The sequence below is a fragment of the Cheilinus undulatus genome, linkage group 11 (genome assembly GCF_018320785.1).
Source record: "Cheilinus undulatus linkage group 11, ASM1832078v1, whole genome shotgun sequence".
NCBI lineage: Eukaryota > Metazoa > Chordata > Actinopteri > Labriformes > Labridae > Cheilinus > Cheilinus undulatus.
This window is the reverse complement of record NC_054875.1, coordinates 2514864-2540743: the sequence shown is the minus strand read 5'-3', so window position 1 is coordinate 2540743 and position 25880 is coordinate 2514864. Positions and strand designations below refer to the sequence as shown.

General features: G+C 40.4%; 1 protein-coding gene across 3 annotated transcripts in view; it reads left to right on the top strand.

The window, feature by feature from the left end:
• Nucleotides 1-25880, top strand: part of prkcz (protein kinase C, zeta) — a 172039-nt gene that overhangs the window by 129288 nt on the left and 16871 nt on the right. For all 3 annotated transcript variants that reach the window (XM_041799594.1, XM_041799595.1, XM_041799597.1), the window contains 3 exons: nucleotides 202-321; nucleotides 7846-7925; nucleotides 8256-8345. In XM_041799594.1, coding sequence (XP_041655528.1) covers nucleotides 202-321; nucleotides 7846-7925; nucleotides 8256-8345 — 290 coding nt within the window. The remainder of the gene's footprint in view (nucleotides 1-201; nucleotides 322-7845; nucleotides 7926-8255; nucleotides 8346-25880) is intronic.

Below are 25880 nucleotides of genomic sequence, written 5' to 3'. Positions count from 1 at the left end.
TTCTTGTAGGTTTTTTACGAGCCAGGTGCTGTTGTCTGGTCAGTATGATAGTGGTAATTGTAAGGACAGGCAACAAATCGTCTCCTAGCTCATGGCTTTAATCAGAGACCAGAGCAGCTTTGGTTTGTGATTACTGCGAGGATGGAGAAGTATGGAACATTCTCCAGTGAGTAAAGATCTCGTCTCCTCGTCCTCTCACAGGTTTCAGCGTGGACTGGTGGGCTCTTGGCGTGCTGATGTTTGAGATGATGGCGGGCAGGTCTCCATTCGACATCATCACTGACAATCCTGACATGAACACGGAGGAGTACCTGTTTCAAGGTGAGATGCAGAGCAGTGGCGGCGGTTTTATTGGCACTTTGTAGATTCTCTGCAAGGTGATGATATTTTTTTAACTTCGTTTTTTTTACCCTTTGTTTCAATTTTCAGTTTTGTTCTAATACATTTTTACTGCTGGTTTGTTAGTTGAGTTGTTATTTTGCAAAAAATGCTTCATTTTAGTTTAGTATTTATACATTTTAGTGTTAGTTTCAGTGTTTTTTTTTTGTAATATGGGATCCCTGTAAGGGGCAAGATCCAAAAGGGCTCTTCACTTTTCTTTTTATGTATTCAAGTATCTTTATGTACTCAAGACCTAAAATAACCATTCTGTGAGGCCTTCTCCAATCAAATCAGGCCATTTTACTCTCTCCAGTCTCGAGGGTTCATGTCAGTCAGTCTGCTGCTGTCAAAGACTAAAACGAAGGACATTTAGCCCCTAATTTTACTTTATTTTTGCTAGTTTGGTATGCACAGAATTAAGTTTTTAGTCAGTTTTTTGTATTTCTAAAGCTTACTTTTGATTTAGTTTCAGTTAACTTAAATGACTTTTACATGTTAGTTGTTAGTTGTTAAGTTTTTCTTAACTATTATAACCTTGGGAAATGGGAAATCTATCTGCTTTGTAATGTTATGCTAAAAATCCTCATTATAGATGCACCAGTGCCACCTTCTTCCAGACTGAATACGAGCATTGACGTTTGGGTACTCACTGATACTGAGAACAAATAAGAGTAGCTAATAATAACATCAAATTATTCTGAAAGTTTGGTTAATTTTCATCAGATGTTCTTCATCCTGCCTCTTCATAATTTTATTCTCCTGTACTTTTTCCATCCTCATTTATGTTGAAATATCACAAAGCTGCAAGCATGGCTCCAATAATGAGGGGCAAACAGCAAGCTTTAAAAAGATAGAGTGCAGCATCTGCGATGTTTTATGAGTGCAAGCATCAGTACCGATACTGAACACTGGTATCTGTGAAACCCTAATCTTAATTTCACCTCAAAACGTGCTTTCATTACCACAAACAGGAAGTTCATCTCTCTTTATTTGCTCTCTGGTATTAGTAGTTTAGATGATAGAATTTAAAGTGAACATTAGGAGCATATGGTAGCATGTTTGCTGACATTTACACAGAAACGTGTTAATTTAACCCTTTGTGACACATTTGCTCAGAGCCAGAGGGGGAAACAGATCCATGTAATGGAATAACAATCAGCTCTGGGCTATAAAGGATTTATGTGTGAGTGTAAATCCAGGCTTAGATGGTTCTGGTACGCTTCATTAAAATGGAAGAATCTCAGGAATGAGCTAATTTTATTCCTCCCATTGATAATTAGATTTATTTCATCTCTCAATCCAGTCCTGGTTTGTGTCTGTGATACTCCTCTGGTAGTGACTGACATCATAAACCACACATTAAGACTTGATTCCTTCCTTTATGTCCTTTTTTTAAATTTTATTTTAAAGCTTTTTTTAATGATTTATTCATACTCCACTTTATAAAACAAAGTGCTTTGGCATGTGCAGAAGCAAACAGGAACAACAAAAGACACCAGAAAAACACCAGAATCCCAGCAGAAAGAGAGCAGAGACGTGAAGTTCAGGTAAAGATGGGCTCTGCTGGCTTAGATGTAGGCTGTTTCCTCCACAAACCTTCTTTGTTTGGCTCTATTATGTGATGTGATCTTCCCCCTCAGTGCTGATCAGCTGTTTGGGTCTGAGAGCTTTGAAAAGACAACAGTGAACACCTCAACCAAAGATTGTTTTTGAACCCTGTCTCCTGTAAATATGCTAAATAACAGCGAGCAGCTGTACCTGTCCATAGCTCTGTATAGTAGGTTATAAGGCTGTTGGAACGAATTTCATGGTTCAAATATAATTTGAATATTTAAAATCTCATTAATATACAAAAGCTGAAGTTACTATTCGAACATGTTTTTTTATATATATTTTTGCTGTCGAATCTGTCTTATCTCTCCTTGGCCTCTACTTCACCCATATGTTGGTGTAGGAACCAAATGTTTCGTCACATGACACGTGACATGATGAACAACAAAGTTTTCGCACCAAAACACAGAGGCGCCAATGGCCGCCATTGGGGATGTTTATCGCAAAGGTGGTTCATACGCCAGTGGTGATTTGGCGAGTAAGGCTTCGCTACATCAAGAGATGCTGATGTACAAGAGTAAAACCGTGATGCCCACTGACAGTAACTCGCTGTCGTGGTGGAAAACGTTCCAGTCCAGGTATCCTCTCCTGTCCCAGCTGGCATGCTGTTACCTGTGCATCCCGGTCACCTACATCAGGGCGGAGAGGATTTTCTCCACGGCTGGGACGATAGTGAACAAAAAACGCTCTGTTCTTGGTTCAGAAGACATGGATGGCCTCATGTTTTTAGGTAAAAACATGTAGGAACAAGATAGTACCAACATTTTTAAAAACATGATGTCATCACCACCGTTAGCAGTGATTTTCGTTAATTTTTGTTAGACATTTAATTTCTAACCTGTTTGTTTGTTTTAAGTTGACCATCAGTACCAAAATCCTGTTAAAGGCCTCTAAATGGTGCAGGTGGCTGTTTGCACTAAAGTACATAAAAATTAACATTGACTTCTTTTGCTTTTAGCTCATTATTTCTTCATTGCAATCTTTGATGTAATATTGGAGCGACCTCTAGTGGACAAATCTGTAACTACACGGTGATTAATATGTAAAACGTTCAGTTGCTTTAATCACCATGTAACTACACGGTGATTAAAGCAACTGAACGGTTTTCATATTAATAAAAAATGTGCATAAATATTCAAATTTAATTAGAAATCTGTTAAAATTGAATGAAATTCGAATGGGACTGTAGATGAATATTGACAGCCCTAGTAGGTTGTCTGCAGTCACGAGGTCCTGCATTTTTTATAACAAATGCATATAAATCTATTATTAAGGAAAAGTCAAAACATCTAAATTAAAGGTTGGATAGCAGCAACTCTTTAGAAGTTTTATTTGAATTGAGACAGGATAAAACAAATATATTTGAAAGCATATCCTTAAAGAAGTGGAGACAGCATAGAGATGTGGTAATGTTTCATAGGACTTTTTTATTGACCAGGAAAAAAAAGGCTTTGTTATTCAGGGAAAATGTGATAAATGCATTAAAATCTTGAGAAAAAGACCAAAAAGCCTCGCTGTCACAGGAAAGCTCCAAACTATGTATCTCTGCTAGAGCTTCTTCATATCGTAGACATTTGCGACCCACTGGAAACAGCTTTGTGACCCACTCTTGGGTCCTGACCCACCAGCTGAGAACCAATAGTTTATTTGATACAAGTGAAAGAAGCTCAAATCTTCAGCTTTATGGGATGTTCTCTAAATTTAGCCAAAGACGGACGGCCCTGTGCACGGCTCAGACCTAAACAATCTGTACCGTCCAGATCCACCACGGTGTGATCACACCCTCAGGATGGAGGAACCTCCGTGAAGCCTCTCCTCCTCTTTACGTTTGTGTTTCCTCCAGCCATATGGTCCCTCACGTAGCTCCCACCTCGGCCCTCTATAACAGAAATTCCTCTGTACTACAGGAGCCCCGTGTGACGTGTTATGTCTCTGCTGTGACCGTCAGCGGCATGGCATGGTACCACAGCTAGCATCTGCCACCACAACCGTGCTCCTGGCGGTCTTACCGGTCGACCAGCAGGTTCCTGGACGAGGTCTGGCCAATAGGATCCGAGACTACCGCTACAGGAGCCGCGCAGCCATATGCCACTGAACAGGAACCCGAGCCAGAGTGCGCTTAGGTTTCAGAGCTCCACGTGCAGATGATGAAGATTTAAACAGACGTTAGAGTCAGTGAGGAAATCTGTTTCTAAAGCCTAAGATCATTACAGAAACACTAAAGGAAAAGTCTGCTCACTGGCTTTGGATTTCAATTTTTTTTTTAGTTGGCATCAGGGTCAATTTGACCCAAAGAATCCAGCACAGGAATGCTTTTGTTTCAGCTGCAATAAAATGCCTTTACGTCACCGTTTGGAACAGCATTTCTGCATTTATTCAGCTGTAATGATGAAGCTCTGCAGAACATGATTTCTTTGTTTTGGTGTAATTTCCACAACATGCTCTTCTTTGAGAGGAGATGTTTTTAATTAGATGAACACAGATGGAAAAAGACTTTAGAGGGAGATCCAGCAGGGTTTATGTTTGATTTTAGAAAAGACTGAAGGGCAGAGAAACAGAGAGAAGACAGAACATATGAAGGAAGGGTCTTATTTACATATTTAATCTCACTAAGAACATTTTATCATGACATTTGCTTTCATAAGATGGTGCAATAAAAAGACATGAACCATGTTAAACTCAGGCTGGCCACACAGGAGGCAGTTTAGGAGCTTAACAGAAGATTTTAGAGCACAGGCATGAGGAGAGTGTCAACTGGTTTTTAACCCCATAATCCTCCAAATGCACGCCAAAACGTGAGACCACACACCTGTTTGTTATAGTGACAGCTTCACAGTGCTGAGACGTGAGAGCTCACAGAAACCCGCAGGAGCAAACGAGACATAATGACCTCGCCTTGAATCCAGGAACCAGGATCTCTGAGGGAAAATCCAGGGGTGGTCCATCATCTGCAGATGCACTAAGGGTCTTTTTAAGTGCTGTTGTGCTGACTGATAGCATGCACATCACCCATGACTTTCTGCATGTACAACCCTGATTCCAAAAAAGTTGGTGCACTGTGTAAAATGTCATGAAAACAAAATGCAAAGATTTGCTAATCTCATAAACCCATGTTTTATTCACAGTAGAACATAAACAGCATATCAGATGTTGAACTGTGTTCATGAAAAATATTAGATCATTTTGCATTTGATGGCAGCAGCACATCTCAAAAAAACCGGGACAGGGCAGCAAGTGGCACTCATGAAAAACAACTGGAGGAGCATTTTTTGGTCAATTGGCAACAGGTCAGTCGTATGACTGGGTATGAAAGGAGCATTTTAGAGAGACAGTCTCTATGAGGCGAAGATGAGTTAAAGTTCCCCAATCAGCAAATACATAAACAGTACTGTGCAGAAGTTTTAGGCATGTTTGGGCCGAAATCTGAGGCTGAAGTAAGGTATGTAATGGCGAGTATGCTCACCTGAGGGCCCCATCGGGCAGGAAGGAGGACTGACACAACCCAGGTCATGCTCTGGATGTCTTTGTACATTACTGAGGGCATGGGAAAATAATCTGATGAAAACAAAACAAAAACCACAGCTTTAAGGTGGAGTTATGGGTAGATGTGGCACTTAAACATAGCCTAGGGTACTGTTAGGGCGGGTAGGAGGGTTGCCACAACCCCCTGGTTGTCGTGTGTGTGTTCTAAGCCCCTGAAAACTGTTGGTGGTTGCTGGGTGTATTACCAGGGGTGCAAAGGCCCGGACAAAAGAAATGCTGTTAAGCTCAACCTTGGCTGCTGAGCGACACGTACATGTCAAATGTGTTGACACTGACTCTGGCCGCCCTTCCTCCTCTCTTCAGAAGCTGTGAAGAACCGTTAGTGCTCTACATGCCTAAAACTTCTGCACAGTACTGTGTGTATATATATATATAATTGTGGAACAGTTTCTGAGAAATGTTGGTCAATATAAAGTTGCAAAGAGAGAGAGAGAGAATATCCTCTAATTTACAGTCAATAGTATCAGCAGATTCAGAGAATCTGGAGAAATTTCTGTGAGCAAGGGACAAGGCTGAAGGGGCCCTCAGGGTCCACTGCATTAAAAGCAGGCATGATTCTGTACTGAAATCACTGCATGGGCTAAGGAACATTCCAGAAATCATTGTCTGTCAACACAGTTTGCCGTGCCATCCACAAATGAGAGAAGGATTATGGAGAGAAGCAGCCATATATGAACAGGATCCAGAAACACCGCCATCTTCTCTGGACCAAAGCTCGTTTAACATGGACTGAAGAAACATGGAAAACTGTTCTGTGGTCAGAGGAAACCACAGAGGCCGTGTCCTGTGGACTAAAGAGGAGAGGGAGCATCCAGCTTGTTCTCCTGGCTCAGTTCCAAAGCCTGCATCTCTGATGGTATGGGGCTGCGTTAGTGCCTATGGCGTGGGCAGCTTTAACACCTGGAAAGGAACTATCAATGCTGAAAAGTAGAGAGAGCTTTTAGAAAAACATCCAGCTTCCATCCAGACCCCTTTTTCAGGGAACGAGAGATTTTACCACTTTAAACCTGTTTTTTAAAAAAGCTTTTAAAAAATGTCCACCCATCTTTGCCAATTTATGTCATTTGTAACACTTTTTTTTGCAACATTCTTACAGCTTTACACAATTTTCCCTGTCATTTTTGCCCCCATTGGCCAATCTTAACCCGTTTCAGCAGCTTTTATTCAAAAATTACCTTGACCATTTCAGCAAGACAATGCTAACCACATACCACATCCATCACAACAGCATGGCTTCACAGAAGAAGAGTCCAGGTCCTGAACTGGTCTGCCTGCAGTCTAGACCTTTCTCCATAGAAAACATTTGCAGCATCAGGAAAGGAAAAATCTAGCAAAGAAGACCCAGGACACAGGATTATGAACATTTTACACAGCAACCTAACTTTTTTGGGATTGTGGTTGTTGTCTTTAGTAAATAATCATTGTGATTCATGTTATGAATTCTTTAATGATGAATTCTTAGAAAACCCGGTCTGCTGGGTTGGTAATGTCTCCTAAACTCCTCTGCCTCTCTTTCTTTTTAGTTTTTATTTTCCTCAGACCTCCTCCTGTCACGTTTTCAAAGACGCTTTTTCATTTTTATTTTAGCCTTCATTTTACTGCAGTTTCTCTCCTTAAAGTCGGTGCTTTTTGGTTTTAATTTGCGGGGTTTGAAGCAGCCTGCAAAGTGAAATTTAAAATGACAGAAAGGTTGCTGATTATATTTGATTTGTGTTATGAGCTGCCATGAATGGTCGCTAATGCCTTTTGATTTTTGGACGCTGTTTCTGTGAAGAAATTCCCTCCAGCAAAAACAAGTCTCATTCTTTTATTTAACTTTTTAGTCTTTCAGTATAAAAGCAGCTTAGAGTGTTAGAGAGTGTTAGAGTCAGTAAAGTGGTTGTTTTTTTTTAGCTGCAGCAGCCGTTGATTTCAGAATCATCAGGCTTTAAATGGAGGAACGCTCGGCGGCCATGCTACCTTGGCCCGCTTGCCTCAGCATGGAGAGTTAATCTGCCAGGCTGCAGCTCATCTTTTGAGTCTCGTTTTGAGGGAGAGACTCTTTTTTTGGAGTGTTTTTGTTCCCGTCAGTGTGACATTGTTGAGCTGTGGGAGTCTCAAGGCTGCGTGTGGACCGTCAGAAAAGAGAGAGAGAGAGAGAGAGAACAGAACGGCGTCCTCTGCTTCTCCTCCCTTCCTTTGACGCCCACGCAGCAGACATGGTCACCCACGGGCAGGTTGGACCGTGAATCATCCTCCTCCCCGCTCACGATTGTCCTTTTCTTTCTCTTCTCTCTCTTTTGTTGCTGTCCTTCTCTTTTTTGCCAACAGTTATTCTCGAGAAGCCCATTCGCATCCCAAGGTCTCTGTCGGTGAAAGCTGCCAGCGTGCTCAAGGGCTTTCTCAACAAGGTGAGAGCCGTCCACTCCCAGTCCGCCCAGCATGTCTGTGTCTGTGCACAATGCTGTTCCAAATCCATGGCATCAAGGTTAGAAAAACAGGCAGTTTTGAACAAAGAAGGGAGACTGCCCTTCACTTCTGTATGTTCACTGTGAGAAAACACAAAGGTTGTCACCGTTTTCGATCCTTGGATAGTTTTTATACCTTATGTTTGGTGTTAAACAGTCAGATTCACATTCTTCTACAAGGAATGCTTTCAGAGAAGCATCCAAACAGAAAACAGTCATTCTGACTTCACTGTCTGCGTACTGAGCGTGCAATCATCTGTTTTATCTCTGCAGGATCCCAAGGAGCGGCTGGGGTGTCAGGTTCAGACGGGCTTCACAGATATCAAGTCACACACGTTTTTCCGCAGTATAGACTGGAACCAGGTAAGGGTGTTAGATAAATCAAACTTGCTATGATTATCAAAGAATCACATGATGCAGTCATCCTGATCTCACAGCACTACTCAGCTAAAATCTAGTGCATGAGCTGCACCTTTAATACCCTTATTTAATCTAAAAAAAAACATTCTGGACAATGCTATGCTTCCAACTGTGTGGCAACAGTTTGGGAAGGCCCTTTTCTATTCCAGCATGGCTGTACCCCAAAGCACAAAGACGGACTAGAAAGACCAAGCCCTGACCTCAACCCCATCCAGCACCTTTGGGATGAACTGGAACAGAGATTGTGGGCCAGGTCCAACATCAGAGCCTGACCTCATAAATGCTCTACAGAATGAATGGGCAACAAGACGAGTTTAAACCGAGTACATGGCTGACCACAGGTTTCTGGGATGTCTGACTGAAGTGTGTATTCTGGCAGAGTGATTAGTGTTGGGGGGTGTAATTGTTCTCTCCTTAATGTCTGTGGGTTGAGAATTGAAGGATGCTAAAGTTTGAAACATAAAGCTGTGTCAGGAGGAAGCAGTTAACCTGACGCACCAGATTGACTGAATATATCTGATATTCATCTGGGAAAGCTCCCATAGAGAACATTTGAGAATGGCGGGACTTTTCAGAAAATCTTTGGAAGGTGATTGGAGGAACGTTCTGTCTGTCACATTCATGACGGGCCAATCAGAGCGACAGATTGCGCTGTATGTATGCCCTACTCTTGTGCAGCCCACCGCTGCCTTAGGTCGTTAACGGCGGAGCTTCATCTAAAAAAAAACGCCAAGGCTGGTTAGGAGACTAGTGATGGGAATTCAGTCTCTTTCCAGAGATCCGGATCATTTGGCTAAGTTCAGCAAGAAGAGATGACTCTTTCAGCTCCCAAACAGTGCTTCATTCAGAACCACTTTGGCTTTTAAATTAGACGAATTCATTTTTTTTTTTTAAACCTATGATTGATCTATCTGCATGTTTTTTTCAAAGATCCGTTTATTCTCAGAATAGTAATAAATTTACAAAATGCTTGATATAAAACTAGAATTTTTAGACAATCAAGCACCACTTCTGTAACTTTTTAATATGTTAAATGAAGTTTTTTGTTTTTCCATTAAACATAAAATACAGTGTGAGTAATCGTCTGTGATTTCTAATCAAATATAAATAATCATAATAAAATAAATAGCACTGCTTTGTCAAAATATTTCCTAATAAATCAAACTATAAATTACGACATCTTGTGAAGCTATACTTTAGTATCGGTTTCACAAATAAGGAAATACTTCATCTTTTGGCACATCAGCATCAAATTATTATCAGAATCAGGACAACACTCCGTTGTAGATCTGCGGCGCTGCAGCAGACTGTCTTTCTTGTAATATTTTTTTTCTCGTAATATTACGACTTTTTCTCATAATATTACAACTTTTTTTCTCGTTATATTACGAGTTTTTTTTCTTGTAATATTATGACTTTATTCTCATAAATATATATATATATTTTTTTTTTTTCTTCGTGTGGCCGTAATAGTCGTAGTAAATAGAGCATGGGGACAACAAATAAACCATAATGTTTGGTAAAAAAAAAAGCTGTTACATAACCTACTACCTGTTCTTATTTATAAGGAAATTATTGTTACTGGTTACTTAATTTATATATCTACATTTCCTCCTCTCCCTCTCTCTCTTTCTGTGGAGACGGAGCCCTAAGCAACGTCATCCCCCTCCCCTCCTGCTCTTCTTTTATCGTATCTGATTGGTTAAAAGTCGTACACACAGACACATGCACCGACACACACACGGGTCAACCACAGCGCTTATGTTAATGAAGAAGTGTCTCTGAGGTGTTGACTGTAGCAGAACGGTGAGGAGGAAATATCCTTGCTCTGTTCTGGGCTCTTTTGTGTGGGGAGGGGACATGTCATTACAGGAGACCAAAACATCTTCTCTCCCAGGACAAGCTTTCGGTGTGTCTCTGCTCTGTGGTTCCAAGTAAACTGGCGTTCCTACAGCAACATCCGAGCTAACAGGCCCTGGATATACCAGACAATCCCACCATAACGATTGGAAACCCATGCCCGATCAGACCAGGAGTAGAGCGAAAACATCTATTCTGTCAAGGAAATCTTTAAGTCTTTCTCTCTGCATTTGTTTTAATAAAGAAATGTTGTCCAATTCAGACAAAACCGCCGCTGTTGCTAAGTCCAAGCTAATCAGTCCACTAGCAGCCATTGTATACAAGCATTCACAGAAGAAGAAACCCTTTCCCCTTAACTATCCACAATCATGCTGAAGCAGGTCAGCAGAGGAGTGAAAACATCGTTCCAAACAGGAAAATGTTGTTTTTAGTCTTTATGTCATACAGAGATGTGGTCCAGTTCTAGAGAAACTGACACAGTGCTAAAGCTATATCTGAGGTATTTACAGCAGTAAAGGCAGCCAATAGAGGGCTTTCAGTACAACTAAACCCCGCCCATAGCGCAACTCTGTGTGGTTCTGAAAGTAGAGTCACTCAGAGACTTACAGACCCATGTGTCAGCTGACCTCAGCGGTCAGAAACACTCAGGCGGCGGCGTACTCTGTCCATATAGCTCAGTAACAGTTAAACTGATATCAGAGTAATACTTGGTACAGTTCATCAGTGGAGGTGTGTGTGCGTGCCTCTGTGTGTGTGTGTGTTTCTGACAGACAGCCTCTGACAGCTGATCTACAACCTGTCAGCTCATCACAACCGCTGTACGAACAACAGAGACAGATAAACGCCGCACGCCCACTTTACTGCCAATCAGCTGTGAGCGCGGCTGTCACATGCGCTCCGTAAACACAACAACATGCCGAACACACACATCACACCCTCCTGTGTATGATCCCAACACGACCGAGGTGGAGCTCTTTGTGTGCGTGTTAAAAAATGTATGATTAACTTACAGACAATAGTACGGTCCTCCCCCTCTCTGTGGAGCAAATAAAAGTGAATTCATAATCACAAACGCACGCACAAGCACACACACACACGCGGACTGAGACATTAGCGCTGTGTGTGTGTGTGTGTGTGTGTGTGTGATGAAGATGTGTGATTGATTTTGTTTGTCCAACACACAAAATGATCAGAAACCGACATGAAAGAAAGGAAAAGGCCGTGAATTATTGAATATCTTCATATGGCGTGCAGTATAACAGAGCTGTAATGTACACACACTAAGTCATTAACATAGAGACACACTAGTGCGGATTCTGGACTCTATCAGCCTTGGTGAATAATAACATGCTCTCCAGCTGCCTCAGGGTCGGGTTTGAGTCTCTGCCAAGGACCTGAAGCAGGCAGACGTGTTCTACCGTCAGACTGTTGCATCTTTATTTTGGTGGTGACAGAAGAGTGACAGGAGTGACAGCTGGAGTAAAACGTCTCTTTGCTGGATCCTGACTCCAGTGAACACACTGAGATTTCTTCTGCTGATCTCTGACAGCACAGATTTATTCTCTGATGTGATGTTTCTTTTCTTCTTTCTTTTTGGTTTCACTTTTACAGTTGAGATTTAGCTTTTATAAGTAGAAACCTGGTCTTTGTAAGGTCCACAGGAAGACAGAAATGGTAGGAACTAGGGGCCTTTATTTAAACATTTCAGCAGATACCAGGGGCCTAAAGTGTCTCAGAGAAGTTTCTGTATTCTGAAACTGCTGAATTCTTTTCTCCCATGTTCTTAAGTTGATAAAAGCCATGTCTTAGTAAGCTGGAAGCTAGTGCATGTTTTTTTTTTCTGATTTGCATAGAGATGTGATCCCTTTATGCCCACATAAAGACATGAGACTGCTGGGCTGTGTGCAAACACAGAAGGAGTAAGAGTAGAGTCCAAATCCGCTCTTTTACTCTGCAGCTGAGGTTCATGGCTGCAAATGAAAATGAAACTTAAGACTGAGTCCTTAAGATATCTGTCTTATACGAAGCTGTGTCTTGGTTTTCTGAACCATCAGTGTGCAAAAAACGTTAATTTGCACAATCTGCACAAAGTTTCTGAACTTTTTTGATGAGCTTTAAAAGGAACCCTGCATGATCAGAAAGTTCATCTTGTTGGATAGATATTTGTATCTCTAGTATGTATATTGAACTAAAAAACTCACTAGATATCCGGATTTTGAGCAACTTGAGTTTATAAACTCACCAGGAGGCCGCCATGTTTTGGTCCGCATTGGCACTGTGACGTCACGGCTCTGCAGCGCTCCTTGCCGTTCCTGTGCAGTAACCGCTGTTTCAGACTGGCAGCCAGTGCCAAGGCTGCATCTCAGAAACCCAGCACATCTTACGCACGGAGAATTATAAAATTTGAGGTCTCTTCTATTTCTTATTTGCACCATGAGCAGTTATCTGTCCATCTACAGGAAAATGATAAACACAGAGCCATATTTACCGTGTTGTAAAAAATATATACATCCACATCTGCAGAATATGTTTGAAATCTGTTTCTTGATGAACCAGATGAAGGCCACGAGCTAAAATGTGTCTGTTTAATAAAGCTGTTCCCCAAACTTCTACTCTTTATGAAGCTTTCTGTTTCCACACGGTTCAGGTAAGGTAAACACAGTACGAAAGCACTTCTGGTTTGCACTTTTCAAAGTGAAAGTCTCCTTTAGCATTTCTTTAAAGAAACTCCATTCATATGTACATAATGCTTTTATTTTGAAAAGGTCCTATCACAATTCCGCTATACACTGAATCCAGTCACTTGTAGGGAGTTTTATTGAGATAAAACTTGCAAGGAATGACAGAGCTTTGACAGCAGGGAGACAAAACCAACACTCAGCAAACTCGTGTCTGGTAGCAACAGATTTGACACAACCATTTGAAAAACGGTTACTGCATAGGAACGGCGAGGAGCTCATAGGGAACGCTGCGGAACTGTGACGTCACACTATCAGCGCTGAGCAAAACATGGCTGCCTCCTGGTGAGTTTATAAGCTCAAATTTACCCAAAATGCAGATATCTAGTGAGTTTTTCAGTTAAAAAAGATGAACTTATCTGATCATGCAGGGTTCCTTTTAAGGACAGTGTCCTAAACGTCCTCTGAGGCTCCACACCGTGTTCCAGGTTCAGATATTGTTGTTTCAACAGCTGACATTGTTTTGCTTTCAGTTGTTTTCAGACCTTTCCACCTGACAGGTAAATATCAGGATAACGGAGTCATGAGTAAAACTTTTTAATATCAGCGTCTTTTAATGGAGGAAGGCAGCGATGTCTGCAAGGTCCAGACATAATGGTCATGAGAAAATAGTTTGAACAGTAAAATCATTGATTCCCCTGTGTTCCCTTAGCCTGCATGCTGCAGCATGATCTTTGTCTGCATCTCTCTTCTTTCCTCTTCATTGCGAGCAGCAGCAGGTTAGAGTGTGACACGTAGCCGATGTCTCCGCTCCTTATGGCTGAACGATTTGGAAAATAATAATATTGCAATTTTTTTACCCAGTATTGTGATTTAATATGTGATTATTTCTTAAGTTCCTCATCTCATGTGTTTTCCAACAAAAACAAGCAATAATTCATTCTAAACTATAGCCAACACAATATTAAATAATTTAAAGTAGGGCTGAACAAATGTGAAAAAATATCTAATTGGGATGATTTCAACTCATGCTGCAAACTGGATATGAACTGTTGTGTTAAAGGGAATGATAATTTTAATATAGTTCTCATATTTAACAAGAAAAACATTCAAAAATGAGGAAAATGACAAAAACTAGACTAAGACTAACAAAAATAGATCTGTGATGACTAAAACTAGACTCAAATGTAATGTAGTTTTCACCGGACATTCAAAATCTGTGATATTTCTCCACTGTGGGTAAATCTGTCAAAAAAACAATGCATCTGTATCTATTCTGCCTCTCAGCTGTAGAAAGCAGGGACCCCAGGTTTTGGAGGGTGCAGAGAGCACACTACCATGATTTGGTACCAGATTTAGGCAAGAGAATAAATGCTTAAAAAATAGGACACAGAAATTATGATTTTTAAAGTTGAACAGAAAATGCAGAAATTGGCTCCATAAACAGAACAGAATGCAGGAAAATAAATGTTTGGTACTATTAATATTTAGAACAGGGGTTCTCAACCTTTTCAGCCTGCGACCCCCAAAATAAAGGTGCCAGAGACCGGGAACCCCCACTGAACCTGAAGGTGGTTGAACAGCCATGAACAAGAGTAGTCATTTGCAGACAAGACCACCCATTTGGAGGGATAAAGGGGGAGGGTTCTGGGACCCAACCAAACTGGGGGCCCATGGAGGTCAGCAAAACCATGGTCCATTGTGAAGTTAAGCTGTGATAAACTATATATTATATTTGACCTGAATAATAACCACTCTTATCAAAGCAACAAATATCTCTATCTACTCATTTGTGTAGTAAATAGCCTTCTATAATGACAATAACTGTTGTTAAAAACATTTAAAATGGGTAAAAAAATTGCTTGAATAAGTTAATAATGGTTAAAAAGTTGTGGAAAAGGTGTTGAAATAGGATTTTTAAGGAACACAAATGGGTTAAAAGTGGCAAAAAAAAAACCGAAAAATGATTAAATTGGCAAAAACGGGCACAAAAAGTGGTAAAAGGGGATTAAAAAGTGACTGAAATGGCTTTAAAGTAAAAAAAAAAATGGTGGACTGGGATGAAAAATTGATATTATCTGGCAAAAATGGGATAACTGTGGTTAAAATGGGCAAAAAAGGGTGTAAGAAGTTGTTGACAGAGGCAACAATAGGCAGAAGGTGGCAAGAATTGGTTTAGAAGAGGCAAAAACAGGCAGAAAAAAGTGGTGGAAAGGGTTTGAAATTGACACAAATGGGTTTTAAGTAGCAAAAATTGGTGTTAAAATTGGTTTTAAAAAGTGTTGAAAAGGGTTAACATTTCATAAAATTTGGTGTAAAGAGGCAGCAGTTTACTTCAAAAAATATTCTTAGTTTTTTAAGGCATCTGGAGACCCCCTCTCAGTGTCTGGACCCCAAAGGGGGTCCTGACCCCAAGGTTGAGAACCACTGATTTAGAAGACCTTCAGCCCCCTTCACCTGACGGGGCCAACTTTGACAGGGCACATTTTCAAATATTTCATGCATTGACCAACAGGTTGTGGCTAAATAAACCCTTGCCTTGTAAACAGTATTTGTACATTATAAATATTATATACAGAAAAAGTGTGTTTCTTCTAGTCAGTACCTTACAAATTTGTCTTCCCTTGTTTTTTTAATAGCGGTCAGCAAAGAGCTTTAGATGCCCTGCAGACACCGTCTGGTAGAGGTACTGCATTTCAACCAGCTGCTGGTAAAGTGATGAAAAGATACAGCTGAGATTGGGATAATAGCGGCTTTCAGTGTAGCTCAGTAGGTAGAACAGTGTTAATTTTGGCAGGTATTTTTAATTTTAGTCTTCGTTTTAGTATTTAAATGAAATGCATTTTAGTTTTAGTTACATTTTAATCATTTATATCCTTTTTAGTTTTAGTCTACTTTTAGTCAACGAAAACTCAAAAACATTTTCCATAAAAGTCCTCACATTTTAGTCTTTACTTTTAGTCCAAGCATTTATTCTCTTGCCTAAATCTGGTACTAAATCATGGTAGTGTTCTCTGCTTAACCTGGGGTCCCTGCTTTCTACAGCTGAGAGGCAGAATAGATACAGATGTAGTGTTTTTAGACAGATTTACCCACAGTGGAGAAATATCAATGATTTTGAAAGTTCAGTGAAAACTAAATTACATTTGAGTCTAGTTTTAGTCATCTAGATGAAAACTAAACTTAGTTTTTGTCAGCTTTAGTCATCACTGATCTATTTTTGTTAGTCTAGTTTTTGTCATGGAAAAAAGGCTGTCGACAAACATTTTTAGTCAAAGTTTTAGTCGACAAAATTAACACTGAGCTAGAGGCTGTAATCCTCAGCACATTGGTCATGGGGAGTCCTGGTCTTGGCACATATTTGCTATGTGTCAAATGAAAGCAAAAGTGCTCAAAAACTAAACTTACAGGACACCTTTGGTGATGAATGATTCATTTTCCATCCTTTTCTATGAATTCACCAAAATTTTCACTGATCAAAAACTCCTGTTCTCTGTCTCTGTTCATGTTTCAGACTATAATTACTCCATAAAAGCAGAGCTAACATGCTCCTTTATCAGATATTAACACGATTTTAAGCTAATTTAAGCTAAATTAAGGCCGTTTCCTTCCTCTCTGTGTAGCGTGTCTCTCCTGGGAGCGTGAGGCGGGTGGCAGGTAGTACAGCGGCATGAAAGAGTGGAAACAATCATCAGGGAGTGTTAATGAGAGCTGCCACGGCGCCTGTGAAGTACACACCAAAGGCAAACGGGGGAAAGGTATCAAAGCGGAGCGGAGCCGCGAGCCTGGCGACACAGCGGCGTGTAGCGCGGAGGGAAAACAAGTTGACAAAGCTAAGAGAGGTGGAGGAGAGGCGCTCTCTGCCCTCCAACCTGAAACCTGTCTCCAGACCTGACAGGCCTGGCACGCCGCTCCTGTTGTTAGCGCGCATTAATATTCATCCGAGGCTCCTGAGGGAACGCCGAGCGCTCCCTCTGAAGAGATGACACATTTGAATATCATTTACCTGCCGTCCTCTTTCATGGCCTCTCCAAACACTCGGCTCTTCACTGCCAGATAACTGTCAGCCTGACGAGCAGAAGAAGAAACGTTTTATTCTCCAACGAGAAAGTTTCATTCACCGTGAGATCACGTTTAGGACGAGGAGCAGACGTGAAAGAGCCTTTGTCTGCTGTTTGAACCCGGCTCACCGCAGTTGGACGTTTGTCATGGTTAAAACATTTATCACAGCAGCAGAGCGAGTTTGTTTGGCGTCCTGGCAGATTTATTTACATGCAGATATTTAAGCAGTGATGAGGTAGTCTCTTAAACCCCCATCAGAGCCGACGGGTCGATGCTGATGGGGCAGTGTTGATTTACACGCCATTGACCCGATCATTCTCTGGCAAACAGGTGATCCATTGGTTTTGCAGAGTCATTGTTTGTTTCAGTTCCTGTGATTCTGATGGCGTGCAGATGTCAGATTGGAGGGAGGAAGTGAAGAATAGCTGTAAGAAATGAAAGAGGAAAGTTAGTACATTAAAGCCAGATGGATCTGTGTGCTGCAGTTATCGTCAGAAATTGTAGCTATGACCCTACACTTTAAAAAAATGTGGGTTTTTTTTCTTGAAGGAGGAGGGGGTCAGTATCACAAATGACTCAGTCCTGCAGACTTTCTAGCGTCAAATAATGGGAAACACGAGTCATGGGGAGCCTCCTACTGAGCTGAGAGGCTAGCTGAGCCCCTTTAACAGCTTTTCTCCCTTTTTTTGTCATGAACATGGTTTTAATTGATACGTTGTTATACTACTAAGAAAATAAACCTAATGGGTTAAGAGACTGAGAAATTACATCCTGACAGCAAAAGAGCTCGTTCTGCGAAATGGCCCTTTAACCCCACAGCAAATATGTTGTTTACAATATCTCAGGAACCGCATGACAGCTCTCTGTGGAGTAAAGTACCATCTAAAGCTTACCTTTTTGCAGATCTGCAGCCGGCTCCTAGTGTTTTTATCCCTTCCAGAGCATTTTTAATCTAGGCACAAAGCATGGTGTTTATTCAGAGCTCTGATACCACAAACCCACACTGCTAAATCAATGATAAAATGACTATTTACTATGTTGTTAGGGTTGCTGTAACCTGTAGAACCCATGCAACTCAGGCGGGCATGTTATTACACCAGTGAGGGACTTGATCTCTTCCATAGGCTGTTTTGAAAGACAGCTTATCTGATTGGGGTGCAGACAAAATCCACATCATCATAGAAACACTGCTCATAGGCGTTATGTCGGCAAAGTTCCTTACAAATTCCACGGCTGACCTGTTGGCTCTTTTATGATCGGTCTGATGATCCGTCATCGTGCTTTAAGATCCATCAGGCTTTGTTATCTCAGATCTCAGCAGGGGGCTCCGTTATATTTACAGTGAAACACTTACCAAGCCAACAAAGCAAAGATTTTCTCTTCAAACGTCATTTTTATGTGTTGAATTGAGCTGTGAAGATAAAAATCAATGTTTCGTCAGTCTGACAGCTGATCTGCTCAAGACTTTACTCTCTAAATTCAAATTGACAGTAAAGATGCCTCTGATGTTCAGCGTCTTATTTCCTGCATGTGCAGCGCTGTGGAGGGCGACATGTATGAGAGACGCCGCACTCACGTGTTAGCTGTCACTCATCTGCAGTCACAGTGGCATAGACCAGACTGTTTAAAGCAGGGGTGTCAAACTCAAGGCCCGGGGGCCAAATCCGGGCCCTAGTACAGTTATTCCCGGCCCACCAGATATTATCATATTTTTATTCTAACTGGCCCTCTAGTATGAGGTCTGCACACTTCCTCCCATATAAAAATGTAAACTTGATGATTGAAAATAACATTTTTAAGTCATAAAAAATTGAAAGAGAAAAGAGTTGAAATAATTCGATAAAAGTTCAGGAATGTGGGAAAAGAAATTTGTATTTTCATTTTATATTTTCAATTTTGCATTTCACAGTTATGACTTAAAGTTATGGCTCTCACATTTTCAAATCATAAATTTGACTTTTTATCTCATATTTTGACCATTTAGATTCACAATTTAATTTAAAGACATATATTGACATTTTCAACTTCTAACTCTGACTTCAAATCATAAATATTGACATATTTTATTTAAAATCCAAACATTTTTTCTCATATCGTGAACTTTAAAACTCAATTTAATTTGTTCTCATAACTTGACATTTAAAATGAATGATTTAGAGTTTTATCTTATATCATCACCTTTTTAACTCCTAACTTTGACTTTTAATCATAAATATTGACCTTTTAGATTCAAAATTCTACATTTTTATCTTTTATTTTGACCTTTAAAACTCTTGATTTTGCAATTTATCTCATATTTTCACCCTTTTACCTCATTATATTGTTTTATTTCTCATATTTTGACCTTTTCAGCTCCTAACTTTGACTTTTATTCCCAAATATTGACCCTTTAGATTCAAAATTCTATATTTTTATCTTATCTATTGACCTTTTAAACTCATGATTTTGGATATTATCTCATATTTTGACATTCAGAGCTCACAATTTTGAATTTTATCCAGTATTTTAACTGTTAGAATCATGATTTTTTTTATTTTTGACATTTTTTAGTCTCAAAATCATTTATCATCAATGTTAAGTTTTTTCCCTATAATTCTGATAAAGATGAGGTTGACACTTTATGGGAGATTTTGACCCTGTTAAACCCTCACAAACTAAATTCACAATTCAGCCCCTGCGGTGATTGACTCTGACATCCCTGGTTTAAAGGGTTAACTAGTTAAATTTGTCGCCCTATGGTGGACTCAAGACACTTTTATCATTCCTAGTCCAACCGTTCTCTCTGTCTCTGCTGGTTCAAAGTGGTTCCTGCATTGTGTCCCATCTGTAACGCCTCAGTTACTACCAACCAAACCAGCAGAGAGCGGGGGATTGCTTTGACCCCCATTATGCCTCCATGATGTTGAAATTTAAGGCGAAACATCAAATATCACGCCTTGAAATGGGAGTGTGAGTAGGGCTGCAGATAGAGGTAGTAGAGCCTGCACATCCTTGGAGTTGAGTTTCCTCTTTCATGTGCCCCTGTTGCCCCAGGGCCTCCATACCTGCTACTGTATGTTTATATATGTGCATGTGTGTGTGTGTGTGCGCGCAGGTGCCGGGCTCCATCCTGGCCCTCACTGAGCTTCATTATAAGCTTACAGCCTGCCCAACAACACATGAGAGCGCAGGGAAAGTAGGAGGAGAGAGAGAGAGAGGCATGTGAAGAGATGAAAGCATCGACAATGAGTAAGACGGAGACAAACGTGGAGGAGAAAGATGGAGACAGGATGTGAGGGGGTGAAGCTGACAGAGGAGTGTAGGTAGGCGCTGAAAGAGCTGAAAAACAAATTAGCAAAGAGAGATAGAGAGAGAGAGAGAGAAGGAGGGATTGGGGGAAGGTGGGCCCATGTGATGGAGAGGAGAAAATGTGTCTGTTGTTTTTGTGTTTGTTTGTTTGTTTGAAGATGTTCCCACAAAGCGCTTTGAACCAATAACACTAATGAAGCAGAGAAAGTTCTGGAAAACCCAGCAGGAGAACTTTAGTAGACGGCAAACGCAGCAAAGACCGGAGACATTCCTCGACAGTTTCCACACATGAAGAACAAATCCAAGGATTTCTCTGTATACATTATTCTATACTCACTGACCTGAAAGCTGGATGTTTCATCTGAAGAGCCTCCTGTGTGGACATTATAGCCCCATCTAAAACAGAAAACTGGACCATCAGTGGAAAAGATGTTTCATTTTAATGTCCAGAAGCGCTGCCACTAAATCATTCACAGAAATGTTGTTTACCTCAGCATCATCAGACTGTTCTGCCACTGCTCAGATCCTGGGCCTCATTTTGATTCAGAACTTTATTTTGATCATCAGGTGACCTGTTTTTATCAGCTTCAGTTAAAATCTAAAACTATCATTTTTATCTTTAAATGGCTTTCATAAGGTTGTACATTCATTTAGTTTATCCTGGCTGGATTGGAGTGCCCTCCACTCAGATGTATCCCAGGCTTCATCGTTTTTAGTTAGGGAAAATGCTTCACTGAGAACGAAAACCACTTCTAGAAAACATCACCACATTACACCAATCCTCTCCTTGGTGTAGTAATGGGTCGTTCGTGAACGAGACGGTTCTAAGATCCGGCTCTTATCGTTCATGTAAAAGAGCTGGATCCTGTTACAGAGCCTTTTTTTCATCATCCGACCCTGTTGTTATTTTTACATGGATCGTGTGTGTCTGTGTGTTATTTGCCTGATTAGTAGGGACGATCTTTTATCCTCTACTACAGGCACAGCACGCATTAAGGCAGGGGTGTCAAACTCAATCACAGCAGGGGCCGGATTCTGAATTTAGGTCTGACCTCAGAGCCTAACAGGGTCAACATTTAAGCATAAACTGCCAACCTCGTTTTCAGCAGTAATAAATGAAGGAAAAAAAACCCTGACAACTGATGTTGATCTTGAGATTAAAAAAGTCAAAATAATAAGTTTAAGGGCTCAAAATCTGAGCTAAAAAGTCAAACTTATTGGTTCAAGAGGTCAGAACACAAAATTATAAAACAAAATGATGTTTTTATTAGGCAAATATATGAGATAGAATTAGAAATCAGAGTTCTTAAGGTCAAAATAGGAGATAAAAATTCATATAATGAATTTTAAAGTTTGAAATTTATGAGTTTAAATTCTAAAACTAAGTCTAAAAGGTCAAAATATCAGATAAATTTCGAAATAATGAATTTTAAAGATCAAAACATAAGATAGTCAAATTCATGAGTTTTACAGATAAAAATATGAGTTTAAATTTTAAATAGTGACTCTTAAAGTTCAAAATATAAAATAAAATTCAAAATCATGAGCTTAAATGGTCAAAATAACTTAAAATTCAAAACTAAACTTTAAAACTGTGATTACTAAGGGTAAAATGTTTGATAAAAAGTCAAAATTATGACTTGAAAAGGTCAAAATATAAAATAAAAATACAAAATCATAAGTTCACTTAGTTATTGTGAGATGTAAAATTGAAGATATGAAATGAATACACACGCTAATTTCTTTTCCCAAGTTCCTGACTCTTTATCTCATTTTCTTTATACTTAAATCATCAACGTTAAATTTACATTAAATCTGCAGACCTCATACTGTTCGACCAGTTATGATAAAAATATGATACAGTCTTGTGGGCCAGGTAAGACTGTACCATGGGCCGGATTTGGCTCCTGGGCCTTGAGTTTGACACCCCTGCATTAAGGACTCTGGCTTGATGTTGTAACTGGGGATGCATGATACTGGATTTTTGCCGATATCTGATATGCCGATATTTACAGGTTAATTTTAGCCGATACCGATTTTAAATATATCTTAAATAACTTAAAATTCAGTCCTTTGAACACAATTTAAGGTTAGAGGATAATAAAAAAAGAAACAGATTTTTGTCTTAAAACACACTTTGAAGTTTAAAGAATGAGGATGAATCTCAACTTTCATAGGTCTGTTGGTCTAGCCTAAACCTCCACTAATTTATTCCTATACGGCCAAATTTGACAGCTGATACATGCTGATTGGATGTAAAAATTGGCAGAAATTTGATATCTGCTGATACCGATATCAGGCCGATAATATCGTGCATCCCTAGTTGTAACATTAATGTTTTATTTCAGGTGTGTCATACAGCCCTGCCAGTGAGCAGATTTCATCTGACCCACAGATGATGACAGCACATTTTGAAGAATTATTACATGATATTTTCATCAATTTTAAAAATAGAGCACAGGTGGAGTTAAATACCTGTCCAGATATGAATCATATGTAATGACATAGCTAAAATTGTCAGGTCAGATGAAGCCACACTAGAACCTGGGATGAAGAGTCATTTGGGAGCCGACTCTTTTTGCTGAGCCGAGCCAAATGATCCGAATCACTGAAAAGAGCTGGTGCATTGGCTCTCAGTAGGATTGGACGCATACAGGTGTTTTAAAAAACTCACGAGAGCACAGTTAGCATAGCACACACCTCTACAAGCGCTTCATCTAATCCTTCATCAGGATGCTTTGAGTCTAAAAAAAAACCACACTTATAAGGTGGTGTTTACAGGAGTGCTGGATGCTGCTGAACAAGGCACATCCTGTTACAGCAAAAAAAAATAAAAATCACATTTCTCTGGCTTAGAAACTCTTCGGGCAGTTGAAGTAGAGGTGGGTATATGGCCTAAAATTGATATCCCGATATATTTTTGCTATATCCCCATACAGGATGTATATTGTGATATTCTGAAATGGCCTCTCAGCAGCTGTATATTGTTTAATTCAGCCCATCGAGTATACTCGATTTATCGCCCAGCCCTTAGTCAAAGTTCTCAAAGACAGCTTAATGGGATAATTCTGCATATTACACCTTTAAGGTATGCCGCTATGAATGCTGGGTTTTTAGGATTTTGTATGTATTTTGAGTTTACATTCACAGCAGGGGTCATCAACTACATTTGTACAAGGGCCAGCTTTTGCCTATATAGGCACTTTAGGGGCCAAACCTTTAAATAAAATTAATACATTTTTTAAATTGTCCAATTAACGTATTTTTACCTCCACCAAGGAGGTAATGTGATGAGTGGGTTTGTTTGTTTGTTTTTTTGTTTGTTATAAACATAACTCAAAACGTCATGGACGGATTTTCAGGAAATTTTCAGGAAATGTCAGAAAAGGCATAAGGAAGAACTGATCCCATTTTGGGACTGATCCAGATCACAGTCTGGATCCAGGAATTTTTTCAAGGATTCTTTACTTTTGGAGATAGGGCTGCGCTGTTACCACTTTACACCAGGATATGGCGGACATGAGTAACTTATTCAAAGTTTTGAAGTTTATAGAGTTTGAAAGACGCACGCCCAGTCGAGGAGACGAGTCGGAGCGTAACAGAGAGAAAGACAGCGAATTGTAGCAAGAATACTCACAATGCTGGGAGGAATAGAGGAGTATTCACCCTCTGCCACGACAGTCCACGCGTAACAAAGCCAATGCTTTGCCTCACCATGTCTCCACCCCACCAGGGAGGGAGTAATCGGATCACCGTCTGGATCCAGGAATGTTTTTAAAGGATTTTTCACTATTGGGAGATAGGGCTAATGGCTGAGGTCTGCGCTCTCTGAGTGCTTTTCTAGTTGTTTAAATAATTTATTTTCTTTGGAATGTACAGTACATAATTTTCAGGCTCTAACAGTGATTTCAGTCCCTATATCGCAGCTGGCCACAAGGGGGCGATTGAGATATTTAAGATGAAAATTTCCATAAGTGTCATGCTGTCTGTCACTGGGTTTGACGCTAACATGCTATGTAGTTAGAAGTGGCAAAACCCAAGCACAAAAATTGCCCCTAATGCCTGAAAACAAAAGTTGCCCAAGAAAACAGCAATTTTTCTCAAGAATGGACTGATAAATACACGTTTAACATGCATCAGATTAGCTAGTAATGGCTCACAGGTGGATTTCTGAAAAATAGACGAAACATAAAATCATTCCTGAGAAGATTTTTCAATCTCAGTAGCTGTAAGGAGTTTATTTTAAAAAATTCCCACAACATGTGTTTTTCCTCCGCACATGTCCTGATAATGTTCCAGGGGCCAGACAGGAAGATGTGGGGGTCCTGATGTGGCCCTCAGGCCGCCAGTTGATGATCACTGATTCACAGAGACAGAAAAGTGATGTTGCTCTGCAGAAAGCCTCTGACTCAAGAGTAAAGGATCTAAAAAAACTCCGTTCTGATGCAAACAAAAGCTCATAAATGTTGTCAAATGTTTGAATAGTGTACAGCAGAGCTTGTTTGTGAATGTGTCTGATGAATATAAGAAAAGAAAACTCTTAAATCAATGGGTGCAGATTAAATGGCGAGTGTTTCCCATACTGTCACATCAGATGCAGAAACACGCTCCGTGTTTGGACATTTTTTGGCGCTGATGAAGAGAGAGGAATGAGGCAGAGAGAGAGAAAAACAACAGAACAGAGGAGGTTGACGCAGCAGAGTAATTTGTGCCCGAGTGATTCAGAGTTTTTGTCTTCTTTGTTTCCATGGTTTCACATCAGTCCCTCGCCGTGGTTAAAACAAGCTCTCAGGACGATTTCTGGGAACAAAATGAAGTCAGACAGGCTCACAGAGAACACATGGACTCTCATTTTACTCAACTGTACTCCTGAAAAACACGTGCAGGTTTATTCAAACCTACAGATGAAGACAAACACCATCTCCTACCTACACCCCAGTAACGGGTCATCATTAGGAACTCCATAGAAGATTGGTCATAATCCACACTGTAAAAACTATCAGTTTTACCCAGAAACACAGAGCTGAACTAGCTTAGGTTTTTTGTAACCTTGGCCTTGTCCTTGGCCATCAAAGCTGGAGAACTCGAGTTACTGAAGTTTACTTTTATGCCTTTGATTATAGAGGACGACAGTGAATAGGATTGGAAAAAGGGACGAGAGAGTTGGGGAGAGAAATGCGGGGAAAGCACCACAGGCCAGATTCGAACCTTGGCTGACCGCGTACATAGGGCGCGCCTTAAACCACCTGCCACCTGCACCCCAAGAGCTCGTAAACTTATAAAGGTTTGACAACAGTCATCCTCCAAACAGCCTACATGCTGATTTGTTTCTATTATCATTGCCAAAAGAAGAATTAACCTCCAGTTTCCACATACAACGGCTGTGCTGCGATCCACCAGCGAATCACTGCAGAGCAAATCTTTCCCCCTCTAGCCAACCAGAGCAGTGCTACTGCCTGCCATCCAGTCTGGCGCAGACACATCCCTACAGCGCCACTCCACTGCACTTTGTTGGAAATGAACTGCCACAGCCAAACCACACCTATCCACATGGTGCAGATCGATCCAAACAGCCGTGAAAACATGAAAA